The sequence below is a fragment of the Cyprinus carpio genome, chromosome B8 (genome assembly GCF_018340385.1).
Source record: "Cyprinus carpio isolate SPL01 chromosome B8, ASM1834038v1, whole genome shotgun sequence".
NCBI lineage: Eukaryota > Metazoa > Chordata > Actinopteri > Cypriniformes > Cyprinidae > Cyprinus > Cyprinus carpio.
Window position 1 is genome coordinate 10,276,357 of NC_056604.1, and position 14,444 is coordinate 10,290,800.

The 14,444-nt window shown below is 37.1% G+C and overlaps 1 protein-coding gene across 3 annotated transcripts; it reads left to right on the forward strand.

Annotated features, from left to right (window-relative positions):
* Nucleotides 1-5,610: 5,610 nt before the first annotated feature.
* On the forward strand, nucleotides 5,611-14,424 carry tab3 (TGF-beta activated kinase 1 (MAP3K7) binding protein 3). 3 transcript variants are annotated; one of them, XR_002014671.2, is made up of 8 exons: nucleotides 5,611-5,813; nucleotides 8,046-8,214; nucleotides 8,517-9,669; nucleotides 10,732-10,892; nucleotides 11,270-11,363; nucleotides 11,503-11,574; nucleotides 12,858-12,924; nucleotides 13,581-13,714. XR_002014671.2 is itself a non-coding variant. In XM_042728926.1 (7 exons), exons 2-7 carry the CDS (start codon nucleotides 8,113-8,115, stop codon nucleotides 13,706-13,708), a joined length of 1,710 nt encoding a protein of 569 aa, XP_042584860.1. In that variant the 5' UTR covers nucleotides 5,612-5,813; nucleotides 8,046-8,112; the 3' UTR covers nucleotides 13,709-14,424. The 3 variants fall into 3 exon arrangements, 2 of the variants coding, with proteins under 2 accessions (XP_042584860.1, XP_042584862.1); XM_042728926.1 differs by lacking the exon at nucleotides 12,858-12,924 and having other exon boundaries at nucleotides 5,612-5,813; nucleotides 13,581-14,424; XM_042728928.1 differs by lacking the exons at nucleotides 5,611-5,813; nucleotides 12,858-12,924 and adding an exon at nucleotides 5,840-6,313 and having other exon boundaries at nucleotides 13,581-14,424.
* The last annotated feature ends 20 nt before the right edge of the window (nucleotides 14,425-14,444 follow it).

Sequence of the window (14,444 nt, forward strand, 5' to 3'; positions counted from 1 at the left end):
GCAGAAAGCTGAGTGTTTGTAATAAACTTCTAAAATAAAAGTCATTTATCCATAATATTGCTTTCCTCAGTGCAAAAGACATATTGTCTAAGAAATATATACAGATCAAGCAGCATTTACAAGTGAAAACAGTTCTCGTATTTTGGCCAGAAGCAATGGTTTATCGTTAAAATGCTCTAATTATGAATTTGTTTCTTACAAACACACCACTTATACTTCTGAAAGCCATTAGCTGATGGACTGCAGTCGTGAGTATTACTTGTAGATTATTGTGATGTTTTTATCAGCTGTTTGGACTCTCATTCTGATGGCACCCATTCACTGCAGAGGATCCATTGGTGAGCAAGAGTTGCTAAAGTTTTCCGAATCTGTTCTGATGAAGAAACAATTCCATCTACATCTCGGAAGGACTGGGGTACAATTTTCATACAATTTTAATTTTGGGGGGAAATGCTCCTTTAGGCAGAGGGAAAAGGCTTGTTAAGAGTACACCACGTGTCTCTTCTTTCAGAGGGGCATGACTTGACAAACACTGCAATAGGAGGTGGTATAAATAGCTCATTGCTCTAAGAGTGGTCAACGGTGCTACAGCAGGACATCTCCATACAGGTGGAGCGGAGGCAGTCTGGCACTTCCTCAAGTTTTGTGACACTTTTATGACCAGCTGCACTTAAGAATGGGTTAGGAAACAGTATCCAGCAACAGTAAAAAGAAACAATGTTTTTCATTTGTTTAAACTGAAATATAGTCAAACTTATTTATTTACAGTAGTCAAACTGTATTATCTTTTTTATTGCAAGCCAATGCTTGAGTTCTCTTTGCAATGGGAATAGCGACACATATTTTCTTCTGTATTGTGACATACATCTAAGTGAAACAGAATATTGAAGAAGAACAAATGTAGGGTGGGGACTTAGTAGATCTTTCCATTGGTTGTTGATTGGATGGAGGTGGATCTAAATGTGAGCTTACAGCTGATTATAAGTAAGAGGCGGGGTTTAAGAGGATGAAATGATTGCAGAAATACTGCATATATCACCAGAGAAAAATCTGATAGATCCAGCTGATATTTTGAATAGAAATCGAAGAAACAGATAAAAAAGATAAAAAGATACAATGCATGGATGAATCATTAATAAAAATATCAATAAGATTCATTTAGAAAATAGATCTTCTGAATTTTATTTCATGCCAACTTTAATATGAAAAATGACTCAGGGACTATTAATCTCCTTGGGATGGACAAATTATGGAGCCACTGACTGCATCATCATCTTTTTCTTTTGCCTGACTTAATGGAAATCTGTCTGAATTTTTATTTTGGGTGTATTAATGTAATTGGGATGGACAAATTAAAACGGTAACACTTTAGAATACTGTTTCTCACTTACTGCATAACTAATAAGGAATTATTGAAGAACTAACAGGTGATTATTCATTAAGACTTAACTGACTACTGTTAACTACTAAGGAAGACGTGTTAACTAATCAGTATGTAATATAATTTTATGATTGTGTTAAGTAACAGTTAGCTAAACAGTAACTAATATATTCTGTCATACCTCCTGAAGAACTACTATTAATTATCTACTAGTTAAGGTTCAAGAAAAATAACTATGAAATAACTACTACTGAACAGTTATACACAAATAATCACTATAATAATCAGGCTGTGGCCCACAAATCAAGTACTTGAGTAAAAGTACAGATACCCCAATAAAATAATACTCCAGTAAAATTATAAGTAGGCCTATTCATTTTCAAAATTACTTGAGTAAAAGGACAAGTACAAAGTACTACTACAGTAGCAACTTTGTTACAGTCCACTTATTAGCCTATAATGGAAATGAAATATGCATTTTGTTTGCTTCTAACTTTTGATTATAAAATGTTTTTTAAATTTGTTTAAATATGGGCAGTATACATGTTAAAATGGAATAAAATATGCTGCATTAAGAAATGTTCTAATCTGAAATAAAGATCGTAAAACAAGTTGTGTTGGTTATTTTACATAGTTTATAATTACTTTATAGTTTTTTTTTTAGAATGTAAGTTTGATTTGAGTCAAAATGATGTAGTAATTATTATATTTACTAATAGGTTCACTTTAGAATACTGTTTCAGGTTCTAAGTAATTCTAGCAGAATTATCTAATAATTATTCATTAATTACTAATGGGTTCCCAATATTTTCACTTTAGAATAGGCCTAATGTTTCAGGTTCAAAATAAGTCCTGCAGAATTATTTGATAATTGTTAATTAATTACTAATGGGTTCCCTATGTCTTCACTTTAGAATACTGTTTCAGATTCTAAGTAATTCTTGAGGAATTATCTAATAATTATTTATTAATTACTAATGGGTTCCCAATATTTTTTCACTTTAGAATAGGCCTAATGTTTCAGGTTTGAAATAAGTCCTGCAGAATTATTTGATAATTATTTATTAATTACTAATTGGTTACCCGTATTTTCACTCTTTTCCTCAGGCTTTGCCTTACAAACAGAAAATGAATCAATGGTAATGTGGTATATGCTGATGAGGCACACATACAGTACTGTATATAAAATATAAGTCGTGGTGGGGTTCCTATTGGAAGCTGATTTCTTACAAAACACACTCACAAAACAATTAACTACACAGGCAAAACCTCTATAAAATTTATTGCATTTATTAATATTGCATTTTCATACTACTACTACTGCTGCTGCTGCTGCTGCTGCTGCTAATAACATTTATATGAAAGGGTCACAATTCAATGTAATTTTGTATAACTGTTCATTAGTAGTTACTTCATAGTTATTTATCTTGAACCTTAACTAGTAGATAATTAATAGTAGTTCTTTAGGAGGTATGACAGAATACATTAGTTATTGATTAGCTAACTGTTACTTAACACAATCATGGAATTGTATTACATACTGATTAATTAACATATCTTCCTTAGTAGTTAACAGTAGTGAGTTAAGTGTTGATGAAAAATTACCTGTTAGTTCTTCAATAATTTCTTATTAGTTATGTAGTAAGTAAGAAACAGTATTCTAAAGTGTTACCAAAAAAACAAACCTTTTGCCTGACTTAATGGAAATCTGTCTGACTAGGCAAAAGAATTTCCAAACTTTATTTCTTCTTCTATTTGACTCTTTACTACTGTTTTCCTGCCTGCCTTGCTTCCTCTCTCAACAAGTCAGCTGTTGGCCTGGTTGGGCATATATTACTCTACAACAGGAACAGGTGCAGATCACAGCAGGACACTGGGCAGGAAGGAAAGTTTACAGTTGGTTTGAAAGAGAAATTGTAACACTTGAAACACTTGTATTTGCTTCACAGTTGCTAAAATATGCTGCATAACAATTCACTCAAGCATGTTCCAGTGTTTCAGGCCCTGAAATCTAGCTTGATGGGTCTAGTTTAATTTGTACCTTTGCTAATTTAGCAGAGTTATTTGTGTTAGAATACAAAAAGATACTTTAAAAGGTCTGAAACAATAGTCTATTGATTATAACTTTCCCATAGTTTTACTTTTAGATCAAAATGTATAAATTATTGTTGTTAAAGCATTCAAGTATTGTTCGCAAAACATTAAGATATCCATTGCTAATCATGACCAAGGTCTAAAGAGAGCTGTATTTCTCTGTGTATCTGCTTACAGATAGCTGAAGTCTTCACTATCAGGTACCAGAGCAAAGCTAAATTAGGGCTTGTGACAAGTGAGAACTGGCTGAGTGCCCAGGAGCTCAGAGAAGATGTTGACTTATTAATCTCAAATAACTTTGCTATGATCTAAAATCCTGATCTGTGTCAGCGATCCCAAATAGACATATGACATAGCTATTCCACTGTGTATATGTACAGTAGCAATATACACATCAGAACTGAAGTCTTGATTGTGTGCTCTTTGTCTTGAGACAAACCTTCAAGATCACAACATGGCCTGGATCTTAGTGCATACTGTCTTGATCTTGCCCTCCTAGTCTTAAACTGGAAGTCTTGGTCTCAGCTTGTAGAAAAGATGTCTCCATAGCTCCTGTACCTTTTTGCTTGTTATTTAATGTTAAATAATGCCTTAACCAACTTTAACTAAAGGGACTTTACTTTAAAGTGTTATTGTTCTTCAGTGTAATTCTCAGATGTCATAGACAGGACTATTTAACATAAATCAGTTCATAAATGATCTTTGGAGAGGGAGGGTTTCAGAGGTGTTTGTTATTATGATGCTACATCATGTCTGCAGCTGAGCAGCAGTAAATGACTCCCTCATCTGGTGAAGTGTAAGAAAAACATCTAAATGCACTGAAATTTGACCCCAACTCTTGATGTTTTGGGAATTTTTTTGTTTTTATTGGATAGGTGTTTGTGTTGTTGTTTTTGGTATTTTTTATATTTATATTGGTGTTGGGTTCATTTAACATAATAGAGGTAGTAGAAATGTATTTATTAACCCTATGAAGCCTACTGTATAATATTTGATACAAGGCTCTTAAATTATCCACATGATCAAAACTTTGCTGAAAAACTTGGTTTACACAATGTACTACATGCATTCTGTGGTCTGATTGTGGTCTGCATAACTGAAAAAAACAGATCCCTCAGGTAATGGTACATGTGACTTTTTGCTGTGAAATTTTTACTGATTTTTATGAAATATCGCAACAATAGGTTTTATATTCTTGATAATATTTCAAGTTGAACACTTAATGAACTGAATCAATTTATTTTTTTTAGAAAATCATGTTAAACTGTGATATGCAAATATGCCACAACAGACTTTTGACTGAGTAACATTTTTTTGTAGATCTCTCAGTCATCATTGTATTGCATTGCATTATATGTTTTGCCCCATGCACATAGAGCTTTCAGAGAGTGACAACTGATATTTTTATCCTATGTAAGCCTGTTATACTGTTATACAGATCTCAGTGATATACATTACAAGCTATCAGATTTTCATCTTACATTTTGTCCATAAACATAAGCAACTGCAACTTTATATTGTCTATATCATACAGCCATTAAACCTGATGCATCAAATATGATATGATGATTAAAAAAAAAAAAACATACTCAACCCCTTTATACATCAGGCCATACAGGGTTAAAATGTGCACGAAGATATCCTATATTTCCACACTGCTAAGACTGCATTGGTTACTAATGGTTTAGCAATGTAGCCTACAACCTATTTTTTTTTTTAAAAAAACAACCATTTTTGGGTAAATTTTTGAAAACCAGTTTTGGTTATTTTTGCAACCCAGCAATGGGTAGGTTGCTTTTTTGACCAGAATTGGGTTGAATAAATGAAACGTATTTTTTTAAGTAGTATCAAACCTCACTTTCTTTTTTGGTTAAAATAATTACTCGTTTTTTTTCTCAGGGGGGGGGGAAGGTACAAAAGCTGTCAGTTGTACCATATTTACCTCTAAAGGGTGCTCATTACTACCTAAAGAGTACATATTGGTATCTAAATCACATATTTATTATAGTACAATTTGAAAGAGTACCAGAGACATGTTTTTTTTGTTTACTGAGTGTAAATGATCTCGTTTTTTTTTTTTTTTTACCCCAGCCCGACAGAGGGCATGAATGTGCCGTGTATCATTACATGAGAAACCTTCAACCGGAACGTCAGAGGAAGAGAAACAGGCGTAACGTTAAGTGAAGACGACAATTTTGTTGCGACTGTGCTAACCGCTATGATCCCTGAAGAACCCCGGTGAATTGTTGTCACTTCCGATCACCTCAGCAGTCCGGTGACACACCCACTGTGAAAATCTTCGCTTGGATGTTCAATGGCCGTGAGGCTCCGGCGCACGGTATGTTGTCGTGCATATACTGTTATGGGCACGGCGAGCAGCCAGTCGTCGTTTGCACTGCATCGAAACTGACAGCGAGTGTTCGTATAAACTGCTGTTTGGGTTTTTACGATGTCAGCAAGCTTTTGGTGGCTATTTCTCGCATGATAAATTAGACTTCAGTCAGATAAACACGCGGAAGCGGCGCGCGTTACATTTCCGTCTCTCCCTGCGGCTAAATACCGGACGGCTAGCGGCTATGCTAAAGCTAACGGTTAATGAACAACCCGTTTTTTTTTCAGAGATATCTACGTGCGAATGAAACGATTATGTTTATCGTGGTATTTATATATGTCGAAGAATAATGCGGAAACTTTGGTTATGTAATGAGACACTGTTGTCTGTGTTGATCCCGTCAATCGCGACTTTCTATCTTTGTCATCATGTAAAAATAGCGTTGAGTTGTAGCTTTTAAACGGATTTGGCGACGGCTCGCCGCGATCAGGAGGCATCTGACACAGGTACTGGTCAGAACTGTGACTGCTTGACTTTAACAGTTTCTTTTTGGTAACAGATTGTGTTTTTTATGGACGCTTGGCTGGCTCGGCTAGGAGACAGTCCTGGAATGAACCTGCGCTCGGTTTCTGTTGTCAAGAAGAACTGAAACTGACAAAGGAACCATGAACTTGATCTCGTTAATACAATCTAAAATGTTGTTTTTTTTGCTGTTGACTCGGGCTTATTGCATATAAAACTGGTGTTGCATTCAAATGCATCTTTTGTGTACTTGTGTGTCACTTGTATTTGTGGCTAGGCTGAGGTCGGCATCCCATCCTTTGAATTTGCTTATGTTCCGTTTAATAAATAAAGTGATAACAGTGGTGCAATAATGCTTATGGCTTTGTAACATCTGTCGTGTGTGGATGGATGAAGTAGAGCTGAAGGGAATTGTACACGTGAAACACGGTTCATGTCTCAGATTGCAGGTCGTTGTCAGTGGTGAGATCTCTAAACACAACACAAGCCATTCTTATGCGCCGTCACACACAGGAAAGCTTTATATGTCGTTTAGCTTTGCATTTACATTGGATTTACCTGAGATATGCCATATAAACATGCTTTTGTTATGATAAATAGGCTAGCAGTTTTTCAAGTGCAGGTATGAAGTCTCTGTTCCTGTCCAGGAGTGCGCCATGTTCACACTGCGGCAGCCGAGAGTCTGCGGCCGTCTGGGGCACCTTAACCCTATAAAGCCTGACGTGTGAAATAATATCCAGAAAAATCTGTTGTTTTTAAATGGAACACATTATTGAACCTTTAGACAAAATCTAAAAAAGTTTGCTCGTATGTTTTATGTGTTGTATCATGTTTGATGCAACATAGCTCAAATAGTTGTATGATATAGGCCTAGAGAATATGGAGCTCACATTTGAGGAAGAACAAGTTTATTCAGAGGCCCAAACTGTGCAAAAATATGCACTTTTCTGCAGATGTTGTTATTTATGTTAGTTGTTGTCTGTTGTTAATTACAAAAAGATGAAATTCTGATAGCTTGTAATGTAAATTAGTGAGGTCTTTATAAACGGCCACTCAATATATCACTCTGTATCTCCTAATATGTCTTCGTAAGATGATATTTTAATGTTTAGTTTTATTATCAAAGGTCTGTAGTTTTAATTATTAGGACATGCAATGCAATGGAATACAATGATGATTAAGTCATGTGCAAAAATTTTGCTCAAAGGCTTGTATCATGTTTGATGCTTATGTTTTATCACCATTTTTTATGCTGTATGTTACTAACAATATAAAAGTAATTCTTACATTTACTTTATAAAATAATTAAACATTTCAGAGTTTACCACAACCTAAAGGTGGACAGTTTTAGAATTATACTAAAAGGTCTTTTACTTCTCAAGGCATGTGGCAGATTGTGTACTACATTTTTTTTTTTTTTTTTTTTTTTTTTTTTTTTTAGCAAAATTTTTTTTTTTTTTTTTTTTTTTTTTTCTTAAGAAATGTACCAATTATGTTGCCCAGGCTTTTTAGGGTTAAAGGGATGGTTCAGCCTATACTCACCCTGTCATTCTGACCAACTCATATAGTTGAATGATGTGTGTTAATGATACCAAAACTGTCCCTTTAATTATTTCTCTTTGTTGCAGACACCCCAAGGTAGTTTGTTAGCAGTGCATGTGAGTAGTCAAAATCAATCTGTGGCTCTGATGTGATGTTATTCATGTGTGTTGTCAGGGGATGAGAGGAGAGCAGGTGCTGCGCTCCTGGCTGCGGACTCAGTGACTGTCTCTTTGGGCTCAGGATGGCGCAGGGAGGGTCTCAGTTAGACTATCACATACTGCAGGACCTCAAGCAGCGCTTCCCAGAGATTCCAGAGAAAGTAGTGTCTCAGTGCCTTCTTCAGGTGAAAACCAGTAGTCACAATTAAAATAAATGGGATGTTAAGAATGTTTGTGGCCTGCTTTGGCATTTTGAGTCATTTTTTACAAATAATAAATTCTTAAAAAAAAAATGTACTGACCACAAACCTTTGAACTATGGCATATCAAACCTTATGATAATGATGAGCAGGGAGTGTTAAGTTTTATCAGTAATATTTTCTGCTGTGTCATTCTGGCTCAATGCCATAACTGAGTGCATCAGAGAGGCATCACTAGTTGATCAAGAACATCAAGAACATGTTTTCTTTACTGTCTTCCATTTCAGAACAACAATAACCTGGACCTCTGCTGCCATCTGCTGGCTCAGGAGAGTAATAGATACCTGTATGAGGAGTACCACAGCTCAGATGACTTGCACATAAACCAGAACCACATGCTGCGTATTAGCGTGGGTTACCCTGCTACTGAAGGGGTTAAAAATAATGCTGGTGGCCGAGCTTTGGTCCACAGTTCCAGCGACGGGCACATCGAGCATCCTCGAAGTGGTTTCCCCGAGCCCCTCTCCGCCCCAGCTACTATGGCACCGTCACCCGGCTTCAACCCCTTCTTCATGAACGATCAAGGACGCTCGAACATCCCCACCCCTCCACCCAGCATCCAGGGCATGTCGCCCACATACCACCCTGTCCCACGTTACATGTCCCCCATAACAGTTACCCTCTCCCAGAACATCCCCTCTGCCCCACAAGCGCTGCAGATCCCCCCTGGTGCCTATTGTAACAGTGGGAACACCGTGTACATGCGTCCCTCACCGTCTCAAAGTCCTCAACCCACTCCCTGGTCCACATCTGTGTACCAGCAGTCTCCTTACGCCACTCCGACATACCCATCCCCGTACAGTTCTCCCCAACATCAGGTCCAGCAGCCGCCCCAGGTGTTTCTGCCCATAAGTCCCCCCACTCTTCCTGGGCTGTCCTACCAGCAGCCGCCAGTTTCCCACAGGCCTTTTATGTCCTCCAAAGGCCCTATGAAGAACCAGATAGAGATCACACTGGAGGGACAACGACCACGGAGCAACTCCCCTGTACATGCTCCACAGGGATCGCTCTATATGGCCACCAGCCCTTCCCCGAGCTCCCCGTCCCGGGCCATTAGTATGACCGGACCCCTCGGGGCCTCCATTCATCAAGGAATTTATGTCCACCAGGGTGTGGTGAGGCCCCGGCCTGCATCCTCTCCTCAGCCGGCCGGCTCTGCGTTCATCAAGATCAAAGTGTCCCCTGGACAGGTGCAGCGTTCCTCAAGTTCTCCACCAGTTGAGAGAGAATCCCTCCTCAATATAGTGGACCAGGGCGAGCGCCACGGCGCCCCTCCTCCGATCCTGCCCATCTCTGCCCTGCCAGGGAACATCTCCAGTCAGATCAACCGCATGCCTAGACGATCCAGCTCCGGCTCGGATGACTATGCATATACTCAAGGTATTAATCTGCTTATGCAAGACCTCATGTGTTTATATAGAATTTTTAAATTAATTTAATATTTTTATTCAGCAAGGATGCATTAAATTGATCACATGTGACAGTAACGTTACAGAATATTTATTTATTTAAATTTCTATTTATCAAAGAATCCTGAAAAAATTATCAAGGGTTTCCAAAAATTGTTGAGCAGCACAACTCCTTTCAGCATTATTAACAGTAAGAGTGTTTCTCTCTGAAAATTCAGTTTTGACATAACTGGAATAAATTACATTTTAAAAATATTAAAGTGTAAATTTTAATAATATTTCACAATGTATCACTTTTTTGATCAAATGAATGCAGCCTTCTTTTAAAATCATTACAAAATCCGAAATCTTGCCAACTCCAAACTTTTAAATGATAGTGTGTACATATGTATGTTTGTTTGCGGGCTGGGCGATACTGTAAATATTAGCAGTATCATTGTCGTATCTTTGCTGATGATACAAAATTAGTGAATATTGTGTATATTTGTAATATTTTTTGAGAGAAAATGCAAAATTATATATAATCAAAATTTAGAAAAATATTTAAATACATTTTTAGATATATCCCACAGCCCTAGTTATGTATGCATATGTGTGAATAAATATAATAAAATATGTATTTAATAAGGCTGGCTTATTAATGTCTGGACTTTTCCAGGAGTCAAGGAACACATATTTTTAACAGATTGCTGAGAAACTTAAGAAAGCCATGTTAAAATGATTATATAATAAAATCTAGTAGCTAGTCTTTGCTTTATAAACTATATGTATTTTTTTTTTATAAAACCCCTTAAACAGTACGTACATACACGGTTTTATAGTAATGTAGTATACTACATATAGTTTTTTCCAGGCAGTTAATATCCAGTAAAGCATGTGTATATATGAAAAAAAAAAACTATGCTTGAGTTGATCAGATAAAACTTTCCTGTCAAAGTGGTCATTTCCTGTCAAGAATAAGCTGATTATACAACTCCTTTGCATCTGTTTATGGTATTTGTTGTTTAGTCTTGTGTCTAATGCTCGTCCTCAGCACTGCTCCTGCACCAGCGGGCTCGGATGGAGCGTCTGATGAAAGAACTCATGCTGGAGCGGCAGAAACTGGAGCAGTTGAAGGCGGAAGTGAATGAAATGGAATTTGACGCCCTGCAGAGACGCTTCAGACGGGTGAACAGCACCAGCCTGATCCCTCGGGTAAGAGAGAGACTAAAAACCAAGCTTTTATAGCATGTGAATGCATCTTTTTAAATGAGTGCAGAACACACACCCACTTGTTTTACATCACTAATAAAGGAAATGAATGAATCCTCATCAACTTCTCCAAATGAGCCTACATACCTAGAATTTATGTGCAGAACGTGCAAATACAACATGATGGAAATTAATCTCTTTTCAAAGGTTAAACTACTGTACATAATGTGCCCATCCTGTGCAACCATCATCTTTCTTCTGACTTTAACAAGCTACTGTGAAGAGAGTAACAGCAATAAACTGCTTTTATGTGTGCGGTTAATGTGAAAAAGTCATGTACTCTCTCTCTCTCTGTGTGTGTGTGCGCGCACATTTCCTAGCCCGAGGATATGACCAGAATTCGGTCGCAAAACAGACAGCTCCAGATTGACATTGATTGCACCTTGAAGGAGACAGACCTGCTGCAGTCCAGAGGTAAAAATAGCACAAATGTAGCCATCTTTATAGCACAGCATTATTTCATGTGATTGCACAGATTGTTGAAAATTGTGCTGATAATTATGACCCTCATTTGCTTCATCCATCTCTTATTTTTTGTTTATTTATTTTTTAGGCAAGGTTGACGTGAGAACCATGAACAACTTTTATGATAATATTCAGCCTGGCCCTGTTGTACCTCCAAGAGGTGGGAATTCAATCATTTTTGAATTTTATTTAGTCAACCATCACAATGTTGCATATTTAAACATTTCATCATTTTATGTTTTGGTAATTCTTTACAACAAGGTTCAGTTCGTTAATATTAGGGCCGTCCTTGACTAAGGATTTTTCTGGTTGACTAGTAGTCGTTCATTTGACGCATTAGTTGACTAATAGCACATTTATTAATAAAATTATTATTATGAGCCTTTAATTGCTTATAGCCTAATAAGTGCTCAAGTACACGCATAAAGCTTGCCACAGCGCACCACAGAAGTAATGATTATGAATGTGTCAGTGAAAAACAGCAAGGAGACTGCATTAACATTTTAATAATTTGATAAACTAGTGTTTCCTGCTGAAAGCGCATCCTGTTTGTTTTCATTATTTTACAAAAGCGTGTTTTGTTGTTATTGTGAGTGCACACAAATACACGTAGAGTCTTTACAGATTTGAAAGATGCATTACTCTTATCTGTATGACCGAAAATGATGGAGTAGCCTATTTTAAGAGCAAGTGAGCACACCGGCGCCTCCATCTGTCCTGCAGTGAGCACTGCTGTTCAGCTCCATGCTCCGCACAGACACTCTAGTGCACATTTTTCTAGGATAACATTAGATTGAGCAGCCATGTAAAGTTGCTAATACTTACATATTTCAGACGATAAGCCATATTTGAGGTCGATGAATGATAGGCGCGAGCGTTTGGATGTCCTCCCTGGTGTACTTTATTACCATAGACTAGCTGTTAACGATCAGTCCGTCACGGACTGCGTGACTTCCCCAATGGATTTTATTTTCTTTACTTTTTTATTTCTTTCTGTGACTAAAAATTTTTTGGTCGACTATTAGGGGTCAGCCCTAGTTAATATTAGTTAATGCATTAGGTATCATGAACCCAAACTAAAAAATACTTGTCAAGCATTTATTCATTTTGGTTATTAATTTCTACATATGTTAATACATTTTCAACATTTCAGATGAATGCTGTGTTCATGTCTTGTCAGAATTACTGTAATTGTTAGATGACAACAAGCACATTCTACATTATGCAAATGCCTATTTAAAAAAAAAAAAGTCTATTCACCGTGTGTGCTTGCTACATTAGTATTGTATGTCTTGTTTATTTTTAGATTATTCCTGAATGAAGGCATTAACAGTAGACAATTATAGGAATTATTAAACAGAAATATTCTGAAATAACTGCATAAGTACTTTTTACAGCGGCTAAAGCTGCTGTCATTTTGATTGTTTCCGCATGTTGTTGCAGCAGTCAGGTGGTAGAAGTTGGAGCTGTTCAAAAAATCTTGTGAGTTTAATGATGCTCCAAAATTTTGGTAAGAGAAAAGATTTGGCCGAAAATGTAAAAAAAAAATATATATATATTTATATATACACGCACACATGCGCACACACACTCATAAATAGAAAAAAATCTATAATATAAAGTGATTATATATGAACTATTTTGATTAATTGTTTCTTAAATACATTTTCAGTTTTTTTTTTTTGGTTGTTTATTGTTTATTTCACTTTATCATTATTAACTATTTAAGTAAAAAAGAATTTTTAGTACTGGACACTTGATACATTAATGTTAACGAATTGAACCTTAAGTTACAAGTTTTGTTCCTTTGCAATGCAAGAATTTACCTAGATTTGGTTTTCATTAAAAATCTCATGGAATTTACAGACTAACCTCCTTTGAGCTAAAATGAGCTCTTTGCTCTCTGAATATCCTGTCAGATTTGTCCTGACCTCTGACTACACCAGTAAAGTGGAGGGCATTGGGTTGCTTGTTATGATGATATAGTGTTTCTTGCACCCTGGTTCTATTTTCATCACTCTTTTGTTGCTATGTGGGGGCAGTGGCCCAAATTGGCAATGGGTGTGACAGAACGCTAGATCTTCCTCAAGCCTTCAAATGTAGCTCACAGCAGCAATAAATAAGTGTGTATATGCGGTTTCATAATGTTTTGTCTCTTCTATCTAGTTAAGCCTCCGGTCGTACAAAGGGACGAGGATTTCGAAGGCGCTCAGTGGAACTGTGAAAGCTGCACTTTTCTTAACCACCCCGCGCTGCACCGCTGCGAACAGTGCGAGATGCCACGCAACACTTGAGCCGGCTTCACCGACCCTTCCCGACAGGCCATGAACCTCACTCTTCCTACTAATCTTCTGTTCCATCACGCAAAGTTTAAGTCCTGCCTATCATTTGGCGATTTCTGTCCCTTGTGCCCTCAGCATCACCCAGCAATAACTGAGCCGGACCCCACAGAAGAAGACAACTACTCTAGTAAAATATTATCCAATCAGAAGCACCCTGTTACCTCGAGGAGCTTCCTGCACTTGTATTTACTTTTTTTTTTCTTTTTCTACTGAAAGATGTTTTAAAAGAGGAAGTAGGGTGACTTAAGAGAAACAAGGAATTGATTGATTGGTGCTGGAGTGGACCGAGAAGGCGTGGTTTTAGGAGAGGGTGGAGTTCCAGATGTTGAGGAGGTGTGGTTTACCAAGCTACCATTCCAAGCAGAATAAGACTGCCGCGTTTACACGGAAAAAGCCGACAAACAATCCCGCATATGGGGCTTCTCTCACAACATGATACATTTATTGAGATAACCAGGGGCTGAAGCATTTTAATGTAGACTTTACACTGTATGTGCTCACTATGAGCTCTTCTCATGAATGAAGAACACTACAAGACCTGCATATGAACCTATACCTGGTACTTTTATGCATATGACACACTGTATTCTGTGTTTAAGATGTTGATTTCCTGTGCAAATGCCTCAAGTTGCTGTACTTAATAAAGGATCTGATTCTATGTGACTATATGCTGATGTTGAGATCTTTC